General features: G+C 46.1%; 1 protein-coding gene across 3 annotated transcripts in view; it reads right to left on the bottom strand.

Moving 5' to 3' along the window:
• Positions 1-2,618: 2,618 nt before the first annotated feature.
• USP33 (ubiquitin specific peptidase 33) overlaps positions 2,619-11,719 on the bottom strand; it is a 112,388-nt gene continuing 103,287 nt past the window's right edge. For all 3 annotated transcript variants that reach the window (XM_029618877.1, XM_029618878.1, XM_029618879.1), the window contains exon 24: positions 2,619-3,040. In XM_029618877.1, the coding sequence (XP_029474737.1) occupies positions 2,883-3,040 (158 nt within the window). In that variant the 3' untranslated portion in view covers positions 2,619-2,882. The remainder of the gene's footprint in view (positions 3,041-11,719) is intronic.

Here is an 11,719-nt window from a genome sequence, read left to right as displayed (position 1 = left end):
TCAGGATTCTATCGGACAATGCGACCACGGTGGCGTACATCAACCGGCAAGGCGGCACCAGAAGTCTACCAGTGGCCGCCGAGGCACGACAGTTGATGACATGGGCCGAACGGCACCTGCAATGCATAGCGGCGTCGCACATTGCGGGCGTGGAAAACGTTCAGGCGGATTTCCTGAGTCGCAATCGGCTAGATCCCGGCGAATGGGAACTTGCGGACGTAGCGTTTCGGAAAATTTGCGCCAGGTGGGGAACACCTGTTCTGGATCTGATGGCGACGTACAAAAATGCCAAAGCTCCGCGGTTTTTTGCTCGCCGCCGGGAAACGGGGGCGGAAGGGGTCGATGCCCTCGCGTTGCCTTGGCCGACAGGGGTGCTTCTCTATGTTTTTCCTCCGTGGCCCCTCATCGGTCGGACGCTGAGGCGCATAGAACTTCATCCGTCGCCCGTGATTCTGGTTGCTCCCGAATGGCCGCGGCGACCCTGGTTCGCGGATCTTCAGAACTTGGCGCTGGAGCCTCCCCTTCGGTTTCCTTATGTGCCGGACCTGCTACATCAGGGTCCCGTTTGTTTCGACCAGGTCGAATGCTTTTGTCTAGCGGCATGGCTTTTGAGAGGCGTAGGTTGAAGAAGCGGGGTTACACTGATGCGGTGGTTACGACTTTGCTAAGGTCACGCAAGCCTTCCACTTCCCTGGCGTACGTGCGGGTGTGGACGGTTTTTGAGACTTGGTGCCTGGCACAGGATATTCGGCCCACGCAGGCTTCTGTGCCGGAGGTGTTGCATTTCCTCCAAGATGGCTTGGCGAAGGGCTTGTCTGCCAGTTCGCTTAGAGTGCAAGTTGCGGCCCTTGCCTTGCTGCGTGGACAGGTCCATGGGAGGACATTGTCGGCGCACCCGGACGTCGTGCGCTTCCTTCGAGGAGCTAAGCAATTACGGCCTCCGTTCCGTTCTCCGTGTCCTTCTTGGAGTTTGAATTTGGTTCTGAAGGCTTTATGCTCCGTTCCCTTCGAGCCCATCCGCGGAGCTACGGTGAAGGACTTGACGCTGAAGGTAGTTTTCCTGGTGGCAGTCGCGTCAGCGAGGAGGGTGTCGGAGCTCCAAGCCTTGTCTTGTCGGGAGCCTTTTTTGAGGATTACGGATTCGGGAGTGTCGCTTCGTACAGTGCCTTCCTTCTTGCCTAAGGTGGTTTCTGCGTTTCATCTCAACCAGACGGTAGATTTGCCTTCGTTTTCTGAGGCTGATAGGTCGCTTCCGAATTATCGAGACTTGCGGCGCCTGGACGTAAGGAGAGCCCTTTTATGTTATCTGGAGGTGACGAACCCCTTTCGGAGGTCGGATCATCTCTTTGTCTTGTGGGGCGGTCCGCGGCGCGGGCAGGCGGCTTCCAAGACTACTATTGCCCGTTGGTTGAAGGAAGCCATTGGTTCCGCCTATTTGTTGCAGGGCAAATCGGTCCCGGCGGGGCTCAAGGCTCATTCTACGCGTTCTCAAGCGGCTTCCTGGGCGGAGTGCAGTCAGGTTTCTGCGGAGGATATTTGTAAGGCAGCGACCTGGAAGTCGTTGCATACCTTTGCGCGTCATTATCGCCTGGATGTTCATGCACCAGGTAGCGGCGGTTTCGGGGCAGGGGTGCTCAGAGCGGGACTCTCCGGATCCCACCCTAGTTAAGGTAGCTCTGGTACATCCCAGGAGTCTGGACTGATCCGGGTACGTACAGGGAAAAGAAAATTAGGTCTTACCTTAGTTAATTTTCGTTCCTGTAGTACCACGGATCAGTCCAGAGTCCCGCCCGTCGAGTCTGCTGTTTTGACGGAGAGTCTGGGGGAGACGGTTTGCTTTCTTTCTGTCCTTTCTATCTCTGTTTTCTCTTTCTCCGTTATCGATGGCTCTGGTTCTGGTCCCATTTGGGGGATAGTGGAGCCGTTAGTTGGTTGGTAGGTTCCTGTATATAGTTCGTTTGTAGTGATTTTGGGGGCTTCATCTGCTTTGACATTAAGTAAGACTGCCAGACTGTAGGTGGCACCAGCCTAGATATAGGCGGAGTTTTGTTTGTAAACTTCTGTCTCCATCTGCTAGAGGGGGGGCATAACCCAGGAGTCTGGACTGATCCGTGGTACTACAGGAACGAAAATTAACTAAGGTAAGACCTAATTTTCTTTTTCAAATGGCTCAAGTCATACAGAGCAGGAAAAAAAAAGGGACAGAGCTTGTTCTTCAGTTTGGATTTTAAGTTTAAAACTTGCATCTGTATTTAAAGACAATTTAGTTCATTCAACACCAATTTATAAGATCATAGCAGACCTAAGGAAAACAGCAAAACTGTTTTAAGACTGATCAAATATAAGCTGCATCCCTTATTAAAAATGTCTGATAAATATTTACAGAGATGAGCAACTTCTTAAAAAAATGTCATACAATGATGGCTCACTTCCTTTGTAAAACTGAAATACATCTTATTTGGAAGCAGAGTACAAAAAAAATCAAAGATGATGTCCATCTAGTAAAGTTTGAAAGAAAAAAACAAAAGCTTTTGCTTTGTGAGTTCCAAAGGCTTATACCAGTGTTTTCTGGTATAAGAGCAATTTCCAAATTGCAAAATCTAGAATAAGTGAATGGATTAAAATTAAAGCAATAGTTGCAAATTTATTCACAGGTCAAATTAAAAATTTGTGTAATGAGATTTGAAAAACAAATTTGCTCTTTCCAATGCTGTAAGATTCTCATTTAAATAATTTCATTTTAAAACATACAGCAACATTAAATGTTTCATAGGCAAATAACGTCCTGTGCTCTCTTCTCCCGCACAAAAACTAAGAACCACCATTTCCAGGAATGATTTTGTGTAAGGAGGAAGATCAAATTTTCATTCTTGTGCCAGGATTTACAGATTTCGAGTTTCTACATCAATCTTCTCTTCTGTATGTACTACATGTTGATCTATAATGGCGACAGTTGGTCGTAGTGTAATCTCTGGGCCACCACCATAAATTGACTGGAGAAAATTCCAAGTTTCTTCTGAGATTTGTCCAGAATCTGCTCCTAAAACAAAGAGAAATTTAAAATTATTTTTTCATTATTATAATGACCAGAGCAGGGAATTTCATGGTTCAAGTATGGTCACTTGTTTTCTGTTTAAACTGTATAAAAACTAGGTTTAAAAACCTAGCGTGGCATAGAACAGAGTTGCTCATCTATAACAGGTGTTCTCTGAGGACATCGGGATGTCAGTCCTCACACTTGGGTGACATCATCGGATGGTCCAGCCTGGAACTTAGATCTCAAAGATTCTAAAGATTTCAAGCATGCCCTACCGAGCATGTGCAGCTATAATTATTATTCTGCCCCCTAGGCATATTCCCTCAATCCATGATATAGCTAATACATGGAGAAATCAACTTCCAGGGGAGGTGGGTGGGTTTCATGAGGACAGACATCCTGCTGTCCTCAGAGAAAACCTGTTACAGAAAGCAACTATGCTTTTGCTGAGGACAAGCAGAATGGCAGTTCTCACACATGGGTGATTCTCAAGCTATAGTTTACACCCATATAGGAGCAAGCGGGGAACCCCAAAATGTTGAAAGCACCATCTTTCTCCCATTTACCTGTGAGGCAGCCAACCCAAAATGGGTCTAGGCAGGAAAGAGTTGGGTTCTACAAAAGAAAAGCAAAGGACAGATACAAATACCCAATGCGTAGCAGAGGCGCCCAAGGCAAGGGGGCATGATGCGAAGTCCAGCAAGAAGCACACGTTGCCTTATGGGACCTGGATAAGAGAAAAGGCCTAGAGAATCAACCAAGAGAACTCTTGTGCGAAGACCGCATAATTTCCTTCAGTGTCACAAGATGACCCAAAACCCGACTGGGGCCAGAAGCCCTCCAGAACATTAGCATCCGATGGACAGAATGCATTTGCAGAAGCACACTCAATGATTGGCTGATAGGCACAATGGCCAGAAAAACCCAAGCAACACTTGGAAGAAGAAGCGGCAATAACAGCCAGGTCTGTGGCAGACTTTACCTGACAAAGTACCAGATAGATATGACTACCCAGGATCGATGTCAAGAGTGTCAGGGGATGAAAGGCAATCCCTGAAATGAGATCCCTAGCCCAAACCCCGCCCCCCCACCTCCCCCCCCAAGTAAGGAGTTAACTTAGGCCTTAAGCTCACCCATGGTCCACCTTGTCTACAAGATAGCTCAGGTGAGCAGGGAGGCACTTTAGTCAACACAGTGAAATATGAAAAGCTAAAGCAGTATTGGCCAAAAAACTTAGTGAAAACATGGAAAAAGTATACCTAGAATTTACCACAAATGCCCTAGCTTTTCTCCCCTCTTCCCCCAACTTTCCGACCGGAAGTCAGAAGGAAGCAGAGCCTGGGGCTGCAGGGATAAGAAAAGCTGCTAGGCTGTATTTATCAACCCCAACCAAACAACTCACTGTTGATTCCAGTAAAGAGTTACCTCCTAAGGTAGATCTCTCAGCATGATAAAAAAAAAGCCAAAACTGAGGGCGAACCTCTTGGGGAAGAAATCCATAAAGAGACAGAAAGCAGAGATGCTGTAAGTGCAAACACCTGTAGAAACAGGATTTCTTTACCGACCTGGCAGCCCGAAGGGCAGGGTCAGTCTGATTTCGGAACAGATTGCCCAACATTGATACCTGGACTAGGTATCAATACCCAAGGCTATGATTACGTATACTTTTCCCGAGAAATCAATCAGTCCAGTAAGTGGAACAATGGTTGCATGAACCAGGACCTCCCTGCCCTCTAGACAGGGTTACCCCTAAAAGGGGGAAGTATAGATCATAAGCCACTGCAACAACAAGTATAGCACCTCTGTTGCGGGATCCATCATCCCCTAACTCATGCAGCCATGGATGTGGCGAGAGGCATACCTGCCAACTGGGATACAAATAGACCAGAACCCTCCTCATTAAGGTAGGGTTCTGCATGAGAGAATGACTGGCAAAAGTGGTCAACTGCAAAACCCACACATTGTGCTCAGCAGGTATCAAAAAAGTGATTCCTGCATAGGAAAAACCCTTAATCTTTGCTGGGGAGCTGCCCAGAAGGGGAGACCCCAGATATAATGGGGAGATTGAATGCAGACTAACTCCTTCGTGAAATAGACCTGCTGCATCTTAGGATAAACTAGGAAAGAGTACTAATGCCCAACTTGCTCTGAGATCCTGTGGGAAATAGAAAGTGACCGCAAGTTAGAGGTAATGAAATCCCTTTTTGAGAAAACAGAAAAAGATTGCCACCTCTTGTAGGGGTGGACAATCTGGTGTCCAAGGGGGAACCCATAAGGGTCACCTCTGGAAACCCAGTCAATGTCTTCCCTTTCAGAAGGGATAGGAAAGCAAGGGGGATTGGGTCCTCCCAATCTCGAAAAACCTTCCTGCTCTCCAGGGGAGAGTGGGTTATTGTCACTGATTGCTGAGGTTTTCGTAAGTGACTAAATCAGCCGCAGGTAGCCACCTCATCAAATGGGGTAGGCCACCACAGGCCATCATAGCTAAACCAGATCATGATCCCACTCTATGTGGATACTATTGCCCAATTTTTCTCATCAATGTAGATCTCAAATTATTGGCTAGCATCTTAGCGAGGTGACTCACTGGGATACTACCTGGTTTAGTTCATTCAGACCAAGTTGGCTTTATCCCCCAAAGAATGGCAGCGGATAATGTTAGGAAAATCATAGACATCCTTTGTGAGTTAGGAAAAAACAGATCCCCTTTTTGTTGCTCTCCTTAGATGCTAAAAAAGCATTAGAAAGGGCCAGTGGACCATGTCAATTTTCCACTCTAGAGAAGCTGAGATTTGGACCTTTTTTTATATCTTGGATCAGATCCCTTTATTGCAATCCCAGCGCGCAGGTTAAGGTTAACGGAGGTTATGGTAGAAGCTTTCCAATGGAGCGTGGCACAAGACAGGGCTGTCCTTTGTCCCCCTTGTTATTTGCCATTTTTCTCGAACCCTTTGTCTCCCGAATCCTAGGAACTCCAGGTATCACCGGAGTCCGAACAGGGGGGGGATGCATTATAAATTCTCCTTGTTCGCCGACGACATCCTATTTACCCTGACCAACCCTCACCAATCTCTACAAACAGTCTTCTCAGAAGTAAATCTATTTGGGGCAGTCTCAGGGTTCAAAGTAAATTTTGACAAATCAGATTATGAATGTGTCTATCCCAGAAGCTGAGGATCCACTTTTCCATTTCAGTAGACCAAAAAAAAAATCAATAAAGTATCTAGCGATTCAGATTGGGCTTAACACCCAAGACCTTTTTGAGCTAAACTATCAACCCCTTTTGAAGAAAATTGAGACCAATCTCCAGTGATGGGACATTTCTCATGGCTAGGCAGAATTGCAATTATAGAAATGAACATTCTACCCAGATTTTTATATCTGTTTATTACTCTCCCAGTGTTTATCTCAACCGCCATTCTTCAGTCTTGGCAAAGGAGGATCTTTGGTTTTGTTTGGAAGAGGCATCCCCCTCGGGTTTCCCATATTTTAATATACCAGCCTAAGGAACGGGAAGGATTGGGGGCTCCCTGCCTCTTCTGGTATTTCACAGCAGCACAATTGTGGGCACTCCTCGATCTCCATAGGCTGCACTTTTAAGAGAGGATGGCCTCTATTGATGCTTATAGGCGCCATCAATTACCCCTCTTTCAGAAGATCTGGAAACCGTTTTTGCAGAAAGGAGCCATCCCGCCTCTAACCTAACCCTCCCCACCTTAGTAGTGAGTGAAGCAGGAGTCCTTGATCTCATTAGCAATTCATTTGTAAAATTTCTCCTGATGGGTATTCACAATATACATTCGAGTAAGAAGGCGTTTGCCTGCATAGACAATGTCTTCTAGACATTTTATGTAACTATTTTTATCTTTTCTTTTCATGTTATCCAAGACTGGACACCTTGAGGTAATATATGTACGCTGTTTACTATCTGGAACAGTTGGCTTTGTTCTAGGGCGAGGAAGGGTGGGAGATAAAAACGTCTGTATAAAGAATGTCAACTTTTTCATCTGTTGAGAAGTATGAGTGATAAATCATTGTTTGACCTTCAATAAAAATTACTAATTTAAATGGAAAAAAAAAAACCCCCACAATGACCAGTACTCAAGCAGCGGTACCCCTATTTTGCGGATGGCGGCACCCATACGCACCCCATAGCTGCGCATGTGGATAGAATCCCATGGCACAACAGGGATCGAGCACCACCTGTTTTAGTCAGCAGCTGCGCACTGCCAAAAATCAATCCAAGAATATATGATGCCCTCTTCTCTAGTGTTCCATTGTACTCTAAGGTGCGAAACAGATGAGGAAGCTGATACCTTGACTTGATGATGGCGGTTCTGCTTTCTCTGGCATGGCACCAACACAGAGAATGCCGCCTGCCAATGCCTAAGATGCGTGGAGGAGTAGATAACCTCCACCATACCTGACCACACATGAAGTGCTCCACTGTCACACTAATTCCTAATAGAATCGGCATGTACCATGTGCAGACAGCATCCCCAGTGCCTCTGGGGTTCTGACTATGGCACTCCCTGGTAGTGGGGAGCATTGCCTCCATGGTACCAAACAATGCTCCAAGAAGCTAATCGCAGCCCTTGAATTGGGGTCATGAATGGCTCACCACCCTTTCCATCACATAAGGGCAGAAGGGAAGCCATGGTAATAGACAGAGCCCATTGTGCTCTATGGTGGTGGCCTACAGCATCTGACCGCATCCGCCATTGCCCACAGTGGCAATGGCGCCCTTAACCTCACTAGCGATGGATCGCATCAATTGCAACAATACCGCATCCAGGGTTCTGACAGCAACCGTGTCTCAGGTGCCCAACATGCTGGACAGCTTGCAGCACCATTGATGGCGCCCCAGGCACCTGCAGACAACAGCTGAGATGCACCCACGATACACACAGTGTCCAAAAGGTGCCAATGACTCACATCACAGCCCACAAATGTCCGAGAGTCGGCGGCACTGATGGAGATTGGTGCCTGAAAGGAGTCTGTGGTCCTGTGGTTCCAATGATTCCTGCTGTGCCCACAGGTGGAGGCCCCGTGGCACAAAAACACTGCATCGGTGACCAAAGGAACAGATGACTGCTGGCATCCAACAGTTCCCCCTGGCTCAGCTAGGCACCCTCAGGCACTGATACTTCAGGCTTGATGGCGTCCATGCTAGTGCCTATGATTGATGCTTGCCTCAACAGCAATTCTGGCATGCAGCAGCATCTATGGTACTTAAAACCCCATGGAGCCTCCGATGCCTCACAATCCAAGTAAATTTCAATGCCCTTCAATGTCCCTACCAGCAGGGCCGCCATCAGGGCAGTATTCTTGGGCCTGCAGTATGGGGCCCCAGGATCTACTGCCACATATGGGGGCCCGCCGCCAGGCGGCAGGTGCGCTTGGGGGATGTATTAGTTCATGGCAAAGAGGCCCACTGAGGCTCTCTCCGACAGTCTGTCGCCCAGGGGCCTACTGAAACCTGGAGCCGGCCCTGGGTGCGGGCCCCAGAGAAGGGAGAGAATCAATGCTATGCGTGTCTTTTAGACACACATAGCATTGATTTACAGAGCACCGCAGACAGAGACTCGTCCGCGCGCTCTGTCCTGCCAGCGTTCACTGTCTGACGCGGCTGTGACGTCACCGCCGCGTCAGACAGTATGCGCCGGCAAAGCGCGCGGGCCGTCGCTGTCTGCTTGCTGTATGGGGCCTCAAAATTCCTGATGGCGGCCCTGCCTACCAGTCACAACCAAGGGGGGCTCGTCAGTGCTCCCAAAGTTTGATCGTCTTGAGGGTACCGGGACATGGTGCACCGTGGATGCTTCAGGTTGATGGCGACCCTGGTACTTGGTAGCCCTCAGCCACCTCAGGCCCAAAGCCCTTGTTGGCCGAGGGCTTCAATGGTGCTAGAGGGCTCTTAGGACCTCTACACTCAGGCGACTGTTTCAAGAGCAACCAGGCATTCGATGGCGATCCCAGTGCCTCTTGGTGGCAATGGTGCTGGCAAACACACCCAATAGCCTCAAGGGTGGCTCTGAACCTCGCTGGCCTCAAGGGCAGCTCCAATGGTGTTGAGGGCGACCATGGCGCTTGATGGCAGTCTTGCACCCCGATGCGGTCTGGACTGCAACATTAGAGGTTGGTGCCGTTACTCCACTGCACCATGTCCATGGCATTCAGGTCAATGCCATGCCTCCAGTGCATTGATGCCCCATGGTGCATGATGGTATATAGGGCGCCTGTCAATGCATTTCTAATGGAAGGCCCAGTCAGAGCAATCTACAGCGTGACCGGTGCTCAATAACACCCACAGTCTATGGCCCTTACACCATCGAGGGCAGACATGTCTTGATGGCATTAAGAGCGCCCCAGCACCTGAATGGTGTCAAGGGTGACCATGGCATTCTATAGCAGTCCTAGTCCCCTACACAGTCTTGAACATTGACAAATCAGACCATGAGTGCACTAGCACTGGTGTGCACGGGCAACAGTTAGCGGGCATGGCACCAAAGGTGCAACAGCAATTCTGCTTGCCCAGGCTCCTGCTCACCCTGTCATACAAGGAAATTGCACTGTCATCACTGGCAAGCAGAAGGGGAGGTTATGTCATCCAGGGCTCCTGCTTGTGGAGACCAGCAGTCCTCAATCCCTTCACTGTTTGCGCCTCCATTGATGCCAATCTGGATAGAACTGAGGCGAGTCCCCAGGCTCACTGGCCTACAGTGATCACCCAAGGACTGCATTTTGTCAGTCCTGTCAGCACCAAAGGCACCAAAAACAGAGCAAGGAGAGGACACAGAAACTAAACTGCCAATGCAGTATTTATTTATTAAGGAAAAGAATTAAGACTCTGCCAGGCTGCACAGCGACCAAGGTCTGCCATGTGGCTGACAAAAAGTTGAAATGTAGAGCAAAAATAAAAACTAGTGTAAGGATATTAACTACAGCTGCACATGCTCAGTAAGGCATGTTTAAAAGCTCTAGAATCTTTGAGATCAAAGTTCCGGGCCAGGCTCCATCCAATGATGCACTCATGTGTGAGGACTACGATCCTGCTTGTCCTTAGAGAAAAATCCTTACAAAAATAAGGGGAGAATGAGTGTTAGATTTTTAAAAAATGCAAGATGGAATAAGTGCTCAAGCAATAAAGACTGCTCTACTTTTATGCTTTCTAGATTCAAACATGAAGTGAAGGCAGTTCCAGAAATGGAAGGCGAGGAAAAACTGAAGGCAGAAAGTAGCACAAGAAAAATGTTTCCAGAAGTTAATTATGTGAATTATTCAGACTTGGTGAAACTAAGTACTAATGCAGAGAGATTTATTCACCTTCCAGGGGTCAATATTTAACATTTTGTACCCAAGAATCATAATTGGCTAATATGCTGCAACCAATGTCACATTTTTCAAATAAACAACCCAAGACCTAACCATTAACTTTATTGTTTAAGATGTTTACCTTAACATCTTAAACAAAAGTCATATTCTTCACATATTCAATTATGTTTATATATTATGACTTCTAGCTGTTGTCCAGTCTTACTGATAGCTCTTCACATTTTGTAACTGAAATTTTACAAATGAATGTTGAACAAGAAAATCATTGTAACTAATTTGTGGCACAAAAAAGTTTCTGAAGCAAGCTTGCTTTTGATGCCTACGATTTCATGCTAAATCTAATGAAAGAACATTCTGTTTCTATCCATTTGGTATTCTAAGCTCATATTTGCATTTGGGTTTAGAGGCAGAAAAAACAGCTTATGCATTTATTATCTGATAACTATTAAAATGGATAGTTTGAGTAGAAATGTCTGCTTTGTCTACAAATAATAATCCACAGGAAAACTAAGCTCACATAATCAGGATTCTATCTAAGGTATGCCTTTCACATGAACTCTACAAAAGCATAAATTTGTCTTCATGTGTGTGAAATGACTTTAACATACCTATCTCAAGCATAAATTATATAGGTTTTACATTAACATTTCTAAAGCTTTATGATTTTTACCTCTAACTGAAAAAACTTTTACTCAGTATGAACCACTAAAAAAAAAGTCCTAATTTTTATTTTTGCTTTATAAATGTATATACCAAGCAGTACTGTTAGCTTCTGTCACAGCATTTCCCTTTAAGAAGGGAGAAGCAGCAGTTTCTTCAATACAAATTAGTTGAACTTTGTTGGTTTTTGGTAGAGGACAGGGAATAAGAACATAAGAAAATGCCATACTGGGTCAGACCAAGGGTCCATCAAGCCCAGCATCCTGTTTCCAACAGTGGCCAATCCAGGCCATAAGAACCTGGCAAGTTAGCTTATGTCTTCTACTTCTGGGAGAATTTAGAGTCTTACCTTTCAAATCAGATTTTAACTATCTTTTCAGAAATTACAAAAAGTTGAAGTTCAAATCTGCTATCATCTTTAAGTATTAACTTGAAAATCATGAAAATATTTATAAGGGATAGGTTCCATATAGTTAATAAAATCCATGTTTACTGCTTAGAGCATTCGTTCTAAAAGTCGTCTTTCAACCATGCCATTATATGCGTTAATGGGATGTGCAGCCGAAAAATTCATTTCATTTTTGCATGCATAAAAACCAATTTTGTGTACAGTAAATAGATTTTTACGTGCATATTTAATCACATATGCACATTTCATTTTGAGTGCATAAAATCAAACAAAAATAGCAG

Source organism: Rhinatrema bivittatum, chromosome 10 (assembly GCF_901001135.1).
Source record: "Rhinatrema bivittatum chromosome 10, aRhiBiv1.1, whole genome shotgun sequence".
In the NCBI taxonomy this organism is placed as follows: Eukaryota; Metazoa; Chordata; class Amphibia; order Gymnophiona; family Rhinatrematidae; genus Rhinatrema; species Rhinatrema bivittatum.
This window is presented reverse-complemented; position numbering and strand designations above follow the sequence as displayed.